General features: G+C 40.9%; 1 protein-coding gene across 1 annotated transcript in view; it reads left to right on the forward strand.

Annotated features, from left to right (window-relative positions):
- The window catches only part of LOC118838747 (SET-binding protein-like), a 34,832-nt gene extending 24,508 nt beyond the window's left edge, over window positions 1-10,324 (forward strand). The window contains exons 2-3 of the mRNA XM_036746115.1: window positions 9,699-10,092; window positions 10,201-10,324. Coding sequence (XP_036602010.1) covers window positions 9,699-10,092; window positions 10,201-10,324 — 518 coding nt within the window. The remainder of the gene's footprint in view (window positions 1-9,698; window positions 10,093-10,200) is intronic.
- The last annotated feature ends 9,511 nt before the right edge of the window (window positions 10,325-19,835 follow it).

Genomic DNA, 19,835 nt, shown 5'->3' on the forward strand with positions numbered 1-19,835 from the left:
TGCTTTAATTAGGAAAGAGTAGCTTAGTGATACATTCAGAGAATTTTTTAAATAATCCAAAGGGTCAATCAAGAAAATTTACATTTTCAAAATATTGCATTAACTACACTAAGGATAATATTAAGAACAGAAAAGAAACATATCCACAGAGGAGAGAGTGCAGGTAAGGCGGAAGGAGTGAAGAACAACACAGACTTCCAGAACATGGTAACCTTTGATTAGACAGAGCTGAATGTGAGACCATTTGACCTTGGCCTTGTTAATGTTGAGCACTCAAATCCCGGGAAGGAAGAATTAACTTTCTCAGCAGAAGCATATAACAAAATTAAGCAACCTAAAAATTGTAGAGACCTATGAGAAAAGTTTAAAATCCTTAAGTTCTGGCCGCAATAGGAGTCATGCCGCAAGTAGACCGTTTTGTGTTTTCCTTTCAAAAGGGACATTTGATAAATGAAAGCTTGGCTCTTGCTGTTTTACTTTACTTTCCAAAGAGGAAAAAATAAGCCAGGACTTGTATGAAGTAGAGGTTTTCAACAATCTGATTCATTTCAAGGAATACTGATTGAGGGCCCGCTCTGCATGGAGTGTTTGGGGCATAGTAGTTACAATTTATTCATAAAGCCTAGATGACCATGGAGATGGACCGCAAAAGCCATAGGACCATAGAAGACATAGTAAATCCAGTATGCATTTAGTCAACTTTTGTGGTTGCTGTTTAGTTGTTTTTCAGTCCTGACTCTTTGTGACCCACTTCTAGAGTTTTCTTAGCAAAGATACTGGAGTAGTTTTCCATTTCCTTCTCCTGTTCATTTTGCAGATGAGGAAACTGAGGCAAATAGGGTTAAGTGAAGATTTGAACTCAGGAAGATGAGTCATCACTCTAACCACTGTGCCACCTAGCCGTCCCTAGTCAACTCTATCCTACAGTCTATAAGGGAATGTTAAAGCTATGGAGAGGCTAGCTATAAACCCAAACCTGCTCTGTAATTCACAAGGAAATTTAAAGTACAGGCAGTGTCTAGAAGATTATATGAATTGTAGGATTGTCGAGGAAAGAGTTCACAGTTTGCCTCATGCTCTCATAATTATTCTTGAAAACTAACGAAGAACAGGCTGTATATCAGAAGATTAGAGAGGAGAGAAAGCAAATATGGAATCAATCTCCCAGCAAGAGCCTAGAAATTACTATCCAGTAAAGGAACGATTTGAGGAGAGAAAATCTGCAAGCATTTAGAGGACAGTGAAACCCTGAGCAGGGAGGAGAATGATTTGTAAAGAATAAATCCTGCCAAACCAATGGGTGCTCCTTTGCACTTGAATTTCCTTCCAAAGCGTTGTCTGGAGTGAATGTTTGGTTGAGTACTGCACCAAGTGACTGGGCATGATGGTATTTGTGTAAATTTGCAGAGAACACCCAAAAGTGAGAGTGAACATAGAAAAAGGGTTATTTAGATATTCTAGTCTCTGAGGAACTCCAGAGATTATCTAGTCCCAAGAACAGGAAGTGACTTCCCCAAAATCACACACCTAGTCGTTGACAAAGCCAAGATTAGAAACTGGGTCACCTGACTACCAGATCAGGGTTCTTTTTATTATTCCATACTGTTAGGCCCCCTTGTGTCCCTGAATGCCTTTGGCTAGAGACAGGAAACAAGAAGCAAGCTCAGTTGATGGGATACAAATAGGCATGTCTCTGCTGGATCTGACCACGTCTCCGATCATCTTCTGGTTCCCCAGTTTGGTGGTAGGTTGCATGGGAGTGCTGGAACAGCACTAGCCACAAACTCGGAGAGACCAGAGAGACAGAGACAACCCCCTCCTAAATCCCACAGTAACAGGGGGAGGAGGGGAACATGACCAAAGACCAGAGCTGTAAGGGGTATTCATCCCATGCCTCCCGGCCTCTGCCAGTCTTCCCCCGTGATGATTCCTTCAGTGTTTACCAAAGCTTCCGCTTTTCCTTCATGAAACACTCTCTCACTCCTGTGTTCCTTTACCAAAGGTGATAGAGTGCTAGGCCTGGGTTCAGGAGGACCTGAGTTCAAATTTGGCCTTAGATACTACCTGTGTGACCCTGGCCTAGCTTCTGTCTGCCTTAGTTTCCTCAGCTGTAAACAATAGCACCTACCTCCCAGGATTGTTGTGAGCATCAAATGAGATTGCATTTGTGAAGACCTTAGTACAATGCCTGGCGCATAATAAACACTTGTTTCCTTCCTCCTATCTTATTTCCTTTCTTCCCTCCCTCCTTCTTTCCCTCCTTTCATCCTTCCTTCCCTTCCCCCTTCTCTCCTTCCTCCCTTCTTCTTTTCCCTCCTCCCTTCCTCCCTCCCTTCCTCCCTTCCTCCCTCCCTTCTTCCCTTCCTCCCTTCCTTCCTTCCCTCCTTCCCTCCTTCCTTCCTCCCTCCCTTCCCTCCTTCTTTCCTTCCTTCCTCCCATCCTTCCTTCCCTACTTCTCAGCATGACTGGTTTATGCCACCACAGAACTATTTGTACTATAGCAGTCACCTTCCTACCTCAGGCATTCCTAAATATTTCAGCAAAAATGAATCCCCTCTACTCTGTTCAAGCAATCCAGCCATCATAGAAGCCAGAAGTGTGCAGGAAATGTTAGGAGAATTTGTCCTGGCTTCCCCCTCTCACCCTCGCAGTACCTCATTGACCCAAATAAATTGACACATACATGACTCACTTGTATGGAGAAAAGAATAGGAAAGATAAAGTTTGCCAAAGCCTAAGGACAAAGTTAGATTCAAGATTTAAAAAAAAATCTGAAAATGATAAAAATGAAGAAGAGTTCAAGAGGCTAATGGATCAGCTGATGGTGTCAGAGAAGTCAAGTCACCTGAACCTGCTTAAAATCTTGCCAGGTGACAGGAAAAAGAATACTCACCTGGAAGCTTCTCATTCAACTACCACATGAGTAAATCAAGTTAATTGTAACCCCCATACCTATAAGATTTCCAAGGTATTTTCTTGAAAACTTTGTCAGATGGTAGGTCGTACTGGCATTACTATTCTCTGAACTGGAGTTCAGAGAAGGGATGTGAAGTGTCTGAATCAGAATTTTAGCCAATTTCTCCTGACTTCTAAGTCCATCCCACCATAAGTGAATTTACAATAAAATTATCTGGGGGGGAAATTATGGAATTATTTCACAGGAAGCCTTATTTTTGTAATGTAATCTTTCATCTTCTAGAATGGTACAATAAACTTTCAAATAAGGAAATGGGTTGTATAATCTTTCAAGGTCACTCCCACCCAACTTAACCAGGTAAGTCCATTCCAATGCCATGTCAGGGAGAAGGTTATCCTCGATAAGAATTTATTAATCTGGGGTACACAGAGCTCCTAAGCATGCCCTAAATAGATTTCAAGGGGTCTATGAACTTGGATGAGGAAAAAAAATACATCTGACCTTTGGTTTTCTTTGCATCTTTTTATTTTATGAATTTAAGAACATTTTTCTGAGAAGGGGTCCACTGGCTTTACCAGACGGTCAAAGGGTCTGTGATACGAAGACACAGAAGAACATCTGTCCTAGACTAAGGCTAAGGGTGTAAAGGAAGAAAAGTATTGGCTAAAAGAATTTTCACCCCACCTAATCTTGAGGCTGGTTGTTTTCCCTTTTAGTAACCTTTTTTGGACTATCAAACTAGATGAGAGAGGCAGCAAGGCATAATGGGTAAAGGGCAGGCCTTGGAGTCAGGAAAACCAAGGGTCAGGTCTAGTTTCTCAAACATTAGAAGACTGGCAAGTCAATTAACCTCTCAGTGCCCCCAGGCAACTTTCCAAGACTAGTAGAGCTGCATTAGTGGAGGGGCTTGCTATACTGGGAGTTCCAGTATATACTGACGAAATCACAGATCTGCACATACACACAAACATGCACAAACACACATGTGCACATATACAAATGCACACACAAATGGATGAAAATGGAAAATAACTCAAAAATCACAATTTAATCCCCCCATACACACACACACACACACACACACACACACACACAGAATGGCCCAATGTGTTTACAGGCTATTTAGGTATAAGTTCCCTACCTGGTGTATGTGACAATCTACCTTTGAATGAAAACTACTGAAGGGAATGAGGCTAGGGAATTTGGGGTGAATATTTGTGTTAAAATAATACTGCCAAAGAAATTCCTTATACTTGAAGTTGGCATATTTGTTGGTTTTAAAGTCACTATTTATATTGGCTGTTTAAAAAACTTGATCTCTAGCTTCATTGGACACTATATTTAAAGCAATTGGGTGTTATGCTGGTCTGATGCCACCTCTATTAAAAAATTAACTCTGAAATGTTACTATTTTTACATCCAAAAACTCAGTCTAGTTTTGTTCGGTTTGGATCTTTATAACTGATTTGAAAGATCCTACTGTATCACGCACTGCCCCTGTAAGACTTGCCAATGGTAATAAAATCTGACCTGACCAATGGAACCTGGAGCCAGCAGCCACACAAAAGTTTACTGTTCCCCAGGCTTTATAAAGGAGCCTTGCACGAACAGCTGTGCTTGGCATGGAAGGAGTGCGGTGAGTAACGTGAGGGGTTACTCAACTGGTCTTGCCTGAGTTTACCCAGATGAAGGTGAGGATAGATTGTAGAGATCCAGCATCCTAGCCCCTGTTGTAAATCCTACCCCTCTTCCAAACACTTTGTTCGGAGAGTTTTTGTACTTTCTCACTATTGTGTGAACCAAGAAAAGAGTCAACAAACCACAATGCTAAAATGAAACACATTTGTTTCCCTCCTGTGGGGTTTAAAAGTACTACGCAGCCTATATTGGGCCATGTTGGAGGTTACCTCGTTGGGGGAAATAGCTCCCTATGGTGAGGACAAGTTGATGACTGAATCATATCTCCAAGGACTGAGCCCCGTGAAGATGGGACTCCCGAGACTGAGTATGTTGCGTGTTTGTGTGTGTACAGTGTTAAGGAGACGATACACTGGCATGGGGAGGGGGGAAGGGGGTGTCTCTTCTGCTATATCTTGAAGCTATTCCCACTTTATGGTTTCCGTACTTCAAAACAAAACAGTTCTGAGGGCCATTTAGTGGCTGGAACAGAGGACTTCCTGAGTCAGACAATCTTGGCTCATAAAATGGAGACGCATCTGGTCACTGGGACATGAAAAGAACCCTTTCCAGAGAACAGCCTAGTGACTTGAGTGTAAATGAATCAGAAACACCTGGGTGATATTTCCCTTGAAGTCCACAGAGGATGAGCCGCTTAAGGAGGACATGGTTAACGTGGACATTTTCTGGGGTTTGAGTAGCCCAGAACATTGGAAGAAAATTGAAAGTCACATGTACGCTCACTAAAATATCCAGTGCCCTACTATCAACCTTCACTTGAGTCATTGAAAAAATGAAGGGAATATGGGTTCTGTTAACAGACGGGTATCAGGATGAATTAGCTTCCCACTACTGGTATGGGATTGAGATATAAAGTGGATTGTTAGCTCGTATGAAATTGCTCTGAAAGCTAGTTGATGTGAAAGCCCACATGTCATTGTTTTAATTTAACAAGTATTTACTGATCGCCTACTGTGTACTTGAGGTGATACAAGATGGTAATTACACCCTAAATTTATTGTGTGTTATAGTTTTAGTAGTATTTCTACCTCCACTGTCTCTTTTTGATCTTGACAACCACCATGTGAGGTAAACAGGGCAAGTATCATTCCCCATTGGAGCTAGGTGGCGCTGTGGATAGAGCACTGGGCTTGGAATCAGGAAGATTCACCTTCATGAGTTCAAATGTGGCCTCAGATACTTAGAAGCTCCATGAGCCAGGTCAAGTCACTGAAGTTTGTTTACCTCAATTCCTCATCTGTAAAATGACCTGGAGAAGGACATGACAAACCACTCCAGCATTTTTGCCAAGAGAACACCCAAAAGAAGGGATCACAAAGAGTCAGACAGATTATCCCCATTATTCAGATGAGAAAACTGAAATTTAGATAATTTGGACAACTTTTCCAGGGTTATATAACTAGTAACTGGCAAAACCAAGATTCAAATCTAGATTTTCTGACACAGGTGTTCCAAGTCTCAGTGTTCTGACTCAGTGTAGCATGAAAAGTTTTAATGTATATTCTCTGGTATTTTATTTATCCTAAACCTAGGCAGGAAAGATGTTCATATGAACTATACCAATATAGAGCATGTTCCAAAGGTCTTAGTGCATTTTTAAGCTTTTAAAACTACAGAAATTTAAATGCAAAAAAATTTATCCAAAAAAATTTGAAAGGTTAATTATTTAAAACTTAAAATATTGATATGTTCCTTATTAAAATTCAACATTATCACTGTCTAATGTCATACATCTCTCTAGTCAATTTTTGATCTTTGTAAAAACTTCCATCAGCTGCTGCTCAGTGACTAAATAGATCCTAGCCTTAAGATAAACCAAACAATGTTGTCATGCATACACAGCAGTTTTGATGTGACCCCCACATGAAAAACTCTAAGGGAGATAGATCAGGTAACTGAGGAGGCCAGGAAAGAGAACCTCCTATACTGACCCACTGGTCTGAGAAAGTGTCATCCAGAGATCCTCACATATACAATGAATAATCACAGAATGCCCCATCTTGTTAAAGTTAAAATTAAATTCTTTTTCAGAATTCACAAAAACCGAGTATAAAACAAACTGAAATAATTCAACTGTCAAATAAAGCTTAAGTAAGTTTATAACATATTTCCAAAGTTATTAAAGCTTAAAAGTGCACTAAGACTTTGAGAACACCTGTATGATCAGGTGTTAAGCAGAATATGATTGAGTACTGAAATAGAGGAAAAACGTAATGAGGAAAGGGGAGAGATGAATTCTTAATAACCGTATTCATTCTGAGCAAATATGGTAGAAGAGTTCTATGAAAGAAAATGAAACTAATTCAGATTTAGGAATGAGGAGAGCACAGAATGATAGAATTTTTTAAGAAAACACAAGTGATTAAAAACAACGTATCCAAGCTTGCTTAATGTAGCCCCTTAGGGTGACTGCTTTAATGGATAGATAAGAGTGACAACTCATCACCATAGTAGTCATCTGTGTCATGCTTAGGGCAACTTTGTGGTTCAATGGAATGAGCACTGGATTTGGAAATGAATGACATGGGTTCAGATCCTGGATCCATCTGCATATAAACCGTGTCACCTTGGGCAAGTCATTTTACCTCTCTGGGCCTCAGTTTCCCTGGATGTAAAATGAAAGGGGTGGACTAGATAATGACTAAAGTTGCTTTGAGCTCTAAATTAATGTCCCTCTGTGAAATAAAAATACTTTGTTCTCTTAGTCACTTTAAGCATCCCTTGCTGCTATCGTTAATTCACCCAAGGATTTCATTCTTAATAGATAGTACAACTGTAGGAGTCACCCAGATTCTTGTCTCTGTTACAAACTCATAATGAAAAGAGGCTTTATTGGCGAGGTTTTATGGTACCCCTAGGTGTTTCTATCAGGGCATTTTAAAGTGCCTCTTTCTTGGCGTAGGTTGTCAAAAAGCAAAGATCTGCTCTCAAGAACATGCAGATATTGTGGATTTAGAAAGCTCAGAGATATGGTTTTCTATTTTCAATGCCTCCATCTCCTCCCCACTGGCTCACTTTCTCTGTCCCTTAAAGGCTTCTTATGCCACTGTTCTATTCAAATTATGGCCTACAAAGTTATTGATGGGTTGCTTTATCCGGTGACTTTTTCCTCAACTTTCATCCTTCCTGATTGCTCTGTTGCTTCAGATTCTATTAACCATCTTCTCCTACGTACTCACTCTTTGCTTCTTACACAGTTCTCTTCGGGTTTTCCTTCTACCTCATCAGGCACTGATTTTCTTTTTTTTGAGGGATTCATTCTCTGTCTTTTGTGACTAACTGTAGAGGTCTCCCGAGGCTCTAAACTAAGCCATCTGTTCTTTTCTCTTTATAATCTTTCCCTCAGCGAGTTCTGGGTGCGATTATCATCACTGTGTAGAAGACTCCTCAGCCTATAATGAGAGCCCTAAACTATCTCTTTAATTCAGTCCTACATCTCCAGTCACTGGCCATCTCCATTGGAATGTCCCATAGGCACCTTAAGCTCCGCATTTCCAAATGGACCTCATAACCTCTACCCCTCCTCCAAACATCTCCCCTTCTGAAGAAGGCACTTATGGACCAGTCAGTCAGATTTGGTGCCTTCTGTTCATCCTTAATTTTTCCCTCTCCCTCACCCATCATATTCAATCAGTTCCCAATCTCGTCACTTCTGTTTCTACAGCATCTCCTAAGTCCATCTCTTTGTCTCCAAATAAGGCCTACTTTAGACCCTCTCACATGGGCTCTTGTAGTCATTTCTTAAATTGACCTATGCCCTTTCCAAACTGTCCTCCCCACAGCTGCCCCAGTTATCTTCCTAAAGGCACAAGTCTGAAAACGGTTCACTGCTGTGTTGAGCAACTCTCAGTAGCTCTGTGTGCCTTGGGATGCAGGATTGGGGGACTTTTTTACCTATGCATTCAAAGCCTTTACCATCCCTACAATCTCACCTTTTAAGATTGCTTACCATCACACATTCTAGACAGAACAACTGGCTGTTTCCTAAATCTGGTGGTCTGTCTCCTCATTCCATTCCTTTACTTATACTGTCTTCCCTACCTGACATGAACTTCCTTCTCACTGCCACCTCTCAGGATCTTAGCCTTCCTCCAAAGCTAAGCACAGTTATCACCTCATTCATGAAGGCATCTTTGACATACTTCCCCAATTGTTAATTCCCCCTTGCCTATTTCAAATTACTTCATGTTTACTTTTCTGTATATAAGTGATATCTAGCTCCTCTCCCCCAAAAAGAATATAGGCTCCTCAAGAGCAGGGTTTGTTTCATTATTTGTATTCCCAGTGCCTAGGATACAGTGTCTGAAACATAGTAAGCACTTAATAAATGCTTGTCACATTAATGTATGTAATATGTAAGTCACAAGAGTATTTGTGCTTTGTGCTAGGTTATACACATTGATTTTTAAGTTTTTTTTTAAAGAACAAGCACTTATTTTCTCTTTCCTGTGTCCCTGTTCAGAAAGGGAAAAAAAGAATCTTTATAACAAGTGTGCATAGTTAATATAACAGATTACCACATTAGCCGTATCCAGAAAGAATGTATGTCATATTCTATATGTTGAATCCATCACCTCTCTGTCAGGCAGTGAGGAGCACCCTTCATCCTTGTTCCTCTGGAATCATGGTTGGTCAATTTATTGGCCATAGTTCCTAAGTCTTTTAAAGTTGTTTTTCTCAGTGTTGTTGTATAAATTGTCTAGGTTCTGCTCACTGTTTAATTCAATCTGCCAAATTTCCCAATCAATTTAAAAGGCACAGAAAATGTGTATTCATCAAAAATTTTCAGGTGAATTTTGCTTGGTTTCATATTGTTGCAGAGGTCCATTCCACAATCAAAATGTGAGGAGGAAGTATGTTTTAGTGGAAAGCACCCTTGGGAGTCAGAAGGCTTAGCTGAATTGCAGTCCCAGCACCTCTGAAATCTTAGGAAAGTCACTGAACAACGCTAGGCCTCATTTCCTCCTTTGGTATGGTGGTGAGATTGGAGTGGGTGATCTTTAAGATCCCTTCCAGGTATTAATCTATGGGTATAACTTGAACACCCTAAGATCTCAGTTCGCATTTTCTCTCTTTCCCACAGCCAGCTCATCCCTGAAGAAACGCTTCAAGAGGCGGGAGATTGAAGCAATCCAGTGCGAGGTGCGTAAGATGTGCAACTATACCAAGATCCTGTCCACCAAGAAGAACCTCGACCACGTGAACAAGATCCTGAAGGCCAAGCGGCTGCAGAGACAATCAAAGACAGGCAATAACTTTGTCAAGAAGAGGAGAGGGCGACCCCGAAAGCAGCCCCTCTCGTTCGATGAGGACTCCAGAGACCAAATGCCAGTGCTAGAAAAATGCATTGACCTCCCCAGCAAGAGAGGTCAGAAACCCACCCTAAACCCTTTGGTGTTGGAACCAGTGGCCAGTCAAGATACCATCATGGCAACCATCGAGGCTGTCATCCACATGGCCCGGGAGACCCCACCTCTGCCACCACCCCCTCCTCCTCCCCCTCCCCCTCCACCGCCTCCTCCTCCTCCTCCTCCCCCTCCTCCCCCTCCTCCTCCTCCTCCCCCTCCTCTACCACGCACACCCAGAGGCGGGAAGAGGAAACACAAACAGCAGCAGCCACAGCAACAGCAGCAGCTGCAACATGAGGAAGAAGTGAAGGCCAAGAGACACAGAAAGTCAAGAGTAAACGAAAGTGAAACCCTCCCCTAGAGCTGGGAAGGGCAAATGGGAACATGGGGGTCGGGTAGCAGGGGTGAGGGTTGGGAAGGGGAGGGCACAGGGAGGGGGTTCTGGCCACAGTCACAGACTTGCTTTTCCCTCCAGTAGTCTCCGTATTAGCTTCTGGGGGAGCAAGGAAGGGAGGCACCTTCAGAAGAAACACGGAAGTTTACTTTACAGAATTTCCCAGCTAATCAGCACTGCAGGATCGCCATACCTTTAAAACATAAGAGCGTCCAACAGCCCAACAGAAGAGAGCAAATGGTCCTCTCAGTTACCTAAGGAGGTAGAGAATCCAAGGCAGACAGGCGTGGCCCATTTGCTGGCCTGTCCAATCACAGAAGAAGAACCATGCTTGAGTAGGAAGAGCTCCAAGGGAGCAGGGAGGGCTAGGATGGGGGGTGGGGGTGGGGTCCATAGCTATAAATCCCTCAGCTGTCTTGGCTGTAATCCGTTTGATTAACTTTTATTTTGCTTTATTATATCAGTTTAAAAACCCTACTAGGCTTTGAGGTGACATCATCTTCAAGTGGCTTAAATCTTTCTATAACGATAAACTTTCTCAGTTATTCCTGGATTATAAGGTTGAGCGTCAGCTCTAGGCATACACCTACCTACACACATGAACACATAAACAAGAACCTTGCTTTCTTTCTCACACTCACTCAGATTCTACACTTTTTTCATGCAACATCTCTCTCATATCCAGGTATGCACACAAATATATCATAATGCTCCATCCTTCATTTCCTTTCCCTTCTCACCACCTAGCCATAAATTTCATTAATTCACTCACCCCCATCTCTGTAGATAAACATCTGAATCAAGCAGCCCACCTATCATGAGTGCACACCCAATCACACATATACACATACCCATGCACACCCCATCACTCAGAGAATTATGCTTCTGTTCCTGTACCTAGCAAAGGTGGTGTAGTGTCATGTTTAAAGTATTACACAGATGTTCAATTACAGTAGAGCCATCTTATTTAGCAATGTGGAGTATCTGGGGATATGTTGACTTATGTGTCAACCACGTTATTTTCATGCTTAATACATATCAGGTGAGAACAGCTGGAAACTTCTTTTTAAAACCCCATCGCAGATGAACATGAAGATTTCACCAAAAAAAAAAATCAAAACCAAAACAGAAGTGTATATCAATGCCTTGGTATGTGGTTTTCTTTGCAAATAGCTATTAAAAATTGTTGAAAAGATAAACCCAAACACACCCACACATACAAAAAATATATATACCTGAAGAAGTCCATTATCTCTTGGCAATTATTTCCTAAAAGAAAAAAGGAGTAAGTGTTCTTATCTGAAAAAAAATAATGCTCCAAGGATATCACCACTGCAGTTGCATTGAGCCACCTTGGGCAAGTTATCCAGGTTGTGGTTGCCTTAATAAACTAAAATGATTTTTTGTACATAATGTAATTATAAAGCTATCAGTCTGCATGAATGCAAACTGTGTGTGACAAATCGTCTTTAAATGGTCAGTTTCAAATGTACATTTCTCATTGGAGTGGTACTTTAGCCATTGACTTAGCTTGGACAGATAGCTCAGCTCCAGTATTCATTTCTGCAGCCCAAGTTAAACTGTTAACAAGACTCAGGCTGAACATGAATCTATTCCATTGCTGTAAGTGTTTTCTAACAGTCAGATGTGAACGTTTCAGACAAGTATTGTCAGCTTCCTCCTCCTACACCACATCCTTCTACACCACTTCTCCCCACCCCCCCGGAACACCTATTTCCAGGTATGGGAAAAAAAATCATAAAATAAGAAACAGAGGGAGAATTTATATCCCTTAGTGGGAAGGGAAAATTCAGTCAGCCTCCAAATAGTATTTCACAACTGGGAAAGGTCAGCAGCAATTGAGGCAGGGTAAGATTTTCATTCTCATTTCAGAACAAAACCTTTAAATTGTCCAAATGAAGTTGAGGGTAAGTTTTGAAATATTGCAATGTCAAAAATGATGCACAAATTTGAATTTGCCCCAAATCAATCTTTTCTTTATTGCTGTGCATACAAGTGCCAGCTGTCAGTGGGGACAATTCACTCAGGCCAGCCTAGTTGCTATTATCGCTATGGACTTGACACCATTGGCCATTCCAGTGTTTTAGTATACCTTCAGTCCCTGCCAGGGCTATAATCAGCCTGGGGAATTTGGGGATATTTCCCCATTTGAGGAGGTCCAGACTCCAGATGGAACTTCTCATTCCCCACTCACCCAATTATATTGTTTTGTCTTTGTGCCGTTTAACACTTTCTGGGACCTGCTAGTACAAAATTCACCCACACATGTCCTGGTTCTGATGATATTTAATATTCAAGGATTATATTTCCCCATACATTAAAGCTTTTGACCCAGAGACACCATATCTGCCCTTTTTTGATCTCCATGTTGAACAGCAAAATCAAGTGTCTTTCCCAAGCCAAATCTGATAGGTGCTGAAAACAGGTGCAGAAAATTTAGATCCCCTCACCTCTTCACAGCACACACACACACACACATACAAACACACACATACACACACACACACACACACACACACACTTGTCTAGCCACCACATATCAAAGATCAGCCATTCTCCTTTCCTTTTCTTTCCCTCCTGGATTTTGAACGTAATTTCCCTCATTGTCCAAGGTAATTCAGTTAGAGGCAGAACCAGAAGAGTTCAGATCTCTGAATGTGCCTCTCCAATTTATTGGTCTATGAACCACATCTTTCCACTCGACAATTCTTTGCTCTATTTTGGTTTTTAATAGGGGAGCAGTTCAAGAAACCAAGGGAGGTAGAGTCTTTAGTGGAGTGAGGAGAGTATCATTAATAACTATGTCATCTAAAGCAGGCCAGAAACTTCTGTTCAAGTCCACTCTTAAGGAGATTTGATGGAAGAAAGAGCTACATGATAAGACCTTGGTGTAATAGCCAACACCCCCTCCCCCAATCTCTGTGGGCCTACTTGGAATATATGTCCTCTTTACTAATTGGCAAGGTCTTTTGCATTGTTAAGGATGATTGCATCCAGTACAAGTAGAAATGAGATTGGAGTTCCTCTGGCTCCTCATAGAGAAGGATTGGGGTTTGAATAACTCCCAGCCCTATGATGAGAGCCCATGTTCAAGGACTAAGTTTCAGGCCCTGGGAATTGGGTTGGCAGAGCTCTGGTTAAAGAGCAGTGGCCCAATGACAGCTTGGTGGTGGTAGCTGGGGCTTGCAGAGGATTAGCATGTTAACTTGGCTGCAAGCAGCGGAGGAGATGGGTGCTAGGCAGCAGTCAGAATTGGTGTTCTGCATATTGCTGGGTCTATAAATATGATAAGCAAGTACTGACAGAATAATAGTATAAGGTGATGTACTACATGCAGATCATACAGGATTTGGTTTTAGGGCTTAAGTCGAAAATCCCACTCCTACAGCTTATTACCCAACAATATTCTGATAATGAGCTTTTAGAGTCTCTTTTTTCCTCTACTACTAGGAAGATTTACCTGGGAACTGTCTAAATTCTATACATATATTTTCAAGGACTTAAAAATGCCAACTGTAGCATGGGAGGAGATGAGGCAGTGGAAGCAGATGCGTCTTAAAAGCCATTTCAGAATTACGTTACTGGATTCTGTTCCTCTCATTTCATAGCAGAAAACTGAGGACATCATTTCCCCCACCCCCAGCTCTCTCCAGTCTACCATCTCACAATGGTCCAGGACAGCACAGTTAACAACAAATAGCATCGCAGTGCCTAAGGACAGGAACTCTCAAACCTGGTCAAGTTGTCTTTGCCTTCGCATTTCTCTCTGTGTTCTTTACACAAAAAAAGACTCCCCACCCCCTGCCTCTTGTTTCCCAGAAAGTTGGCCCTTGGTCCTTCCCAGTTAGTCCAGAGTGAGGGGCTTGGTCATTTGGGGACAGTTCTTAGAGAAGCACATTTCAACCAAGGAAGGAACTTCCTGGATCTCCAGAGCCTGCCTGCCCACCTACCCAGGTTGTAGCAAACACTAAAAAAAAAGAAAATGAAAAAAGAAACAAAAAATAGTGAAGCTAGGGGAAGAGCTGTCAATTGGTCAACATGGGAGGGCAGCTCCACCCCTATGTTGGTTTCTTTTCTTTACTTTTTTTTAAAGCTATTTCTTAAATAATAATAAATGCACATGACGTGTTAAATATGTATATATTTCAAAAGAAAAAGAATGGGGCACAAGATTGTTTTACAAGTCGTGCTGGCTAATTTTTAGTTTGTATTCATAAGTGGTTTTTAAAAGCCTTTTTTAAAGTGTAATTTGCATGTTCTACTTTGATTGTATGTAAACATATTTTAGAGCAAAAAAATGTATTTGTATTTTATTGAATATAGAGGCAAGAAACTTGTACATTGTTTGAAATGTTCTTTTTGTAACAGTTTTTATTCATAAAGCATTTTTGTACATTTCAAAATGGATATGGACTTGCTGTTCTTTGAGGCGTAGATACATCTGGCATGCTTTAATGTCATGCTCCTCCATGATCTTAGATGTTGATTTTTAAACATTTTTTTCTAAAAGAAAGCTCAGTCTTTTCGCTACCAGACCAGGTTAGCACAGTATAGAGCACTTAACTACAAAAAAGGAAAAAAAAAAGGAAAAAAAGAAAAAAAAAAGTTAATCCTATTCATATGTTATTCATTGTGTGAAATTAAAGGCATTCAATTCAGTCTAACATGAGTTGTGAATTCTTTTGTCTTATTTTCCATCTGGTTCACATCACTAAGAAGTTTAATAGCTTTTTTTTTTGGAGGGGGGTGCTTGCTCACACCAGCTTGGTATAGACTCATTGAGAAAATTCTTACCCAAAAGTGGCCCCTTTCTAGGGCTCTGGAAAGTCCAACATGATGTCAAAATGAATAGAAAAGCAGAATCCTAGGTGCTTAGAGATGAAAGGGATCTTAGAGATGATCTAGTGACTAGTCAGATGAGGAAACTGAGGCCCAGAGAAATGTTGTGACTTATTATGGGTGGAGCCAGCATGAACATTTGTAGAATCAGACTCCAGCATTGAAGGAGACCTCATCCCTTTTTTCTTTGTTTCTCCATCTCATCTTTTAATCCCCTTCTTTCCTTCCCTCCCTCCTATCCATACACCAAATGAATGGAAAGAGTAGAGTGATTAGAGAAGGTTTCATGGAGAGTGACTCCTGAGTCAAGCCTTAAAGGATGGATAATGATTACATGGGAGGAAAGGAAAGGACTAGGTATTTTAGGTGGAGGGAATGATGTTATAGCCACTGACATTCAGAGCAAAGGTACCACATAGCAGGAATATAGAAAGCATGCTTCGAGAGGGTAAATAGACCAATTCATTGGGGCAAAAGATATTGCTAAGGAAGTAGTGAGAGTTTAGGGTAGTGTGGTGGTGCCAGAGCATAAAGAACTTTGAGGAGCCAGCTAAAGACTGTGGAATTTACCCCACGGACATTGAAGAAAAATTGAGTAGAAGAGTGGCATGAGGAAAGCAGGGGTTTATATAGGAAAACTAATCTGAGTGTTGTACAAAACACATTGAAAGGAAATAGTCTGGAGGCAATAAGATCAGTTAGGAAGTTATTGCAATAACCTCGAAAGGGGGTGATAAGGCCCCGTACTGGGTTGGTGGACTTGGTAATAAAAAGGAAGGGATATATAAAAGGTCACTGCAATGGAAGAATCAACAAAATTTAGTGACTCATTCAATATTCTTTTGGTAACTGTAAGTCTACATTTTTCTTTGGCCCCTCCAAACCACTCTGGATTTTCTTAAACATTTTCTTCTTCCACACTCTTCTCTCTCCATTTTATCGGGTTTTCTTCCCTTTATGTCCTTTTTATTCTCCTTTCTCCCTATGACAGACCTCTGGCAACAGTACAGTTTAGGTTGGGAGACCTGGTCAGGTTTGAAAGATCATGGTCAGCATCAAACAATAACTATAACATATTCTTCTCCCCCAACCTCAAGCCCTGAGGATTAGTCTGACGTAGCATGTATTTTCTTGTGCCTTTATGGTCATATAAGAACTTTTCTGAAAGAAACTGAAGATTCCACTAGAGTATTTGGTTTGAAAGCTCTTGGGATTGGGAGAAAAAGACACAAGGCATCTAAAGGTGGGTAGGACATGAGTCATTACCCTTTCCATCTTAGAGATGAGGAAAACAGACATCAAGTAACTTGTTCCAAATGTCACATAAAGTTGGTGTGAAGATTAAACAAGTCTAAAGAATGTGAATAAAGTTTTTGAAAAGTATAAAACCCTAGAGTTCAATATTTCAAAGATCTGTCGTTAAATCTCTCTTGCATATTTCTTCAACCAATACAGATTCCATCCTGGTTACACTTCACACGAGGGGTTCTTAACCTGGGAGTTTGTGAACTTGGATGGAGAAGAGTATGTATGTGTGTGTGTATAGAATGTATATGTATAGAATATGCATGTATATATGTATATGTATCACACACACACATACACTGCTTTATGACTTGCTGTTGTGGAATAAAAAATTTTTTTACCTGGTAGCTAGGCTACTCATCTGGTTATAGACATATATGGCTGTACTGTAGTTTGTGTTTGTATTCTCTCTCTCTCTCTCTCTCTCTCTCTCTCTCTCTCTATCTCTCTATCTCTCTCTCTCCACTCTCTCTCTCTTGGCTCTCTCTCTCTCTCTCTCCCTCTCCCTCTCCCTCTCCCTCTCTCTCTCCCTCTCCCTCTCCCTCTCCCTCTCTCTCTCTCTCTCTCTCTCTCTCTCTCTCTTTCTCTCTCTTTCTCTCTCTCTCTCTCTCTCTCTCTCTCTCTCTCTCTTTCTCTCTCTTTCTCTCTCTCTCTCTCTCTCTCTCTTTCTCTCTCTCTCTACTATCGGGGTTAAGCAAATTGCCCAGAAAGTGTCAAGTGTCTGAGGTCGAATTTGAACTCAGGTCCTCCTGGTTCCAGGGCCAGCCAGCACTCTATCCAAGTTCGTGTTTGTCAATTCCATTACATAGGGAGGTTGGCCACTGCGATGTACAAGAAAAGTAGTCTTAAAATCAAGATGACCTGAATTTGAATCCTGCCACTGCCACTAAGGAGATGTGTAACCCTTAGCAAGTTAATTAACCTTTCTACACCTCACTTAGGTTATATGGAAAACAGGGATAATAATAGCCCCTCTCAGTGTTGCTGTAAGCATCAAATGAGATCATGTGTGTAAAATGCTTAGTTTTTTAAATTCTTTCTTTTTCATCTGTCCCTATCTCCCCTAGCCCTTCCTCCTCCCCCACTGAAAAAGAAGAAAAACAAAGCCCTCGAACAACTGTGCATGGTCAAGGGAAGCTATTTCCCATGTTGTCCAGATCCAAAAATACATGTTTCATTTTGGATCTTGACCCTATCACCTTTTTGTCAGGAAGGGAGTAGCACACACCTTTATTGGTTCCCGGGACTCATGGCTGGTCATTGCCTAGAGCATTCTGAAGTCTTTCAAAGTTGTTCATTTTATAATGTTGTTACTGCATAAATAGTTCTCTGAGGTTCTGCTCCCTTCACTCTGCCTCAGTTCACACAAATCTAAGTAAATGTGCTATTTAATATTATTATATTCAGATTCCCATTTGTGACAACCCCAGGGCAATTCAGCACATTTTACTCATTAGTCTTGGTTTGTTTATTTGTATTTTTTCTGGGTTACATTTAGAAGAGAATTGGCATTCAAAATATCTCTCACTGACTGTTCTTACTGAAGATATACTTCAAATGAGGGAAGAAAAGCATTTGAAATGAGAGAAATGCACGTGAGAAACTGTAAACCCATGAGAAATCAAAACTACACCTATTTTCTAGATTTAGGAAAAAATGGAATATAAGGTTTATGTCTCTGTCCTCTTTTTCTTTCCTACAAGACTTAACAGAAAATGGAAAATTCCTGCTTAGTTTGCTATATAGTTTATTCAGTTCTTAGTGCTTTAATATGAAAGGCCTCCACAGTCAGGACACACCCTCCGCCTTTTCTAGGCTTGTTTCCCAGAGTTCATCTGAAAGAAACCCCAGCTCCAGAAAGCATCACAGAATTAGCTCCAGAAGGGACGTCAGAGGCCATCTGGTCTAACCCCCACCTAAGTAGGATTTTGGTTTCCTGAGAAGCAATGGACCCATTTCTATTTAATGTCCCTTGGGAATGGGAACACCTCCTGAGCCTGCCCATTGTACTCTCATTTCTAATTGTTGGTAAGCTGCTCATTGCAGCTTTTTAATAATTTGCATTTATTGTTCTGGTCTCCTAATGCCTTTTATATACCTTGTTCAGACTGTCCTTACCAGGAATTGGCCTGAGCACCCAAATTCCCCTCCCCTCTTCCCCCACACCTTACTTTGTCATCATCCTACCCATTTTTAAGAGACTACTCAAGTGCCATCCTCCCCACGAAATCTTCCTGACCACCCTCATTTCCTTCTCCTCTTGAGTTCAGAGGAGCAGAGAGGTAGTGTATAAAGCAGCAGGTTTATAGTAAGAAACACCTGAGTTTCAATTTTTCCCTCAGACCTTTACAAGATGTATAACCCTGAGCAATCCATTTATAATCTCTCTAAATTTCAGTTTTCTCAATGGGTCAAGCATACAGGAAGACAGTTTTCAAAGGAAGAAATCAAAGCTATCAACTTCCATATTTTAAAAAAAATGCTCCCAATCACTAATAACTTTAAAATGCAAATTAGAACAACTTTGAAGTTCTACCTTACACCCATCAGATTGACAAAGTTGACAGAAAGAAAGAAAAAGAAAAAATGGCAAATATTGAATGGGCTATGGGAAAACAGGTGCATTAATGCACAGTTGATGGAACTGTGAATTGGTCCAGCCACTTTGGAAAGCAAGTTGGAATTATGTTAAAAAAACATCATTAAAGTATATATAGCTTTAACTAAGCAATACCACTAGTGGGTCCTATACCCCTACTAACTACAGTCAGTCAATAAACATTTATTAAGTTTATTTATTACACATATTACATTTATTTATTACATACCAGGCACCATGCTAAGCACTGAGTATACAGAAAATGATAAAAGACAGTCCTGGCTCTTGAGAAGCTCAAGCGGGGCAGCAAGCAAACTGATATGTACAAATAAGCCGTACATACAGAATAAATGAGAAATGATTAAAAGGGGAAAGTCACTAGAATTTAGAGGAGTTGGGAAAGACTTGTGATGGAAGATGGGATTTTAAGTGAGACTTAAAGGAAGTCAAGGAGACCAGTAGGTAGAGATGAGAAAGAGCATTCTAGGTATGGGTGACAGACAGAGAATATGCCAAGAGATGGAGTGTCTTGTTGTAGAACAGCAAGGAGGCTGATGTCACTGGATAAGAGTAAGTAGGGGTGGAGGGGTAGAGGAAAGAAGAGGATGAAGGTCTAAGAAGCCTGGAAAGGTAGGAGAGGGCTAGGTTATGAAGGGCTTTGAATGCCAAAGAGGATTTTGTATTTGATGCTGCAGATGGTGGGGAGCTACTGGA

Source organism: Trichosurus vulpecula, chromosome 1 (genome assembly GCF_011100635.1).
Source record: "Trichosurus vulpecula isolate mTriVul1 chromosome 1, mTriVul1.pri, whole genome shotgun sequence".
In the NCBI taxonomy this organism is placed as follows: domain Eukaryota; kingdom Metazoa; phylum Chordata; class Mammalia; order Diprotodontia; family Phalangeridae; genus Trichosurus; species Trichosurus vulpecula.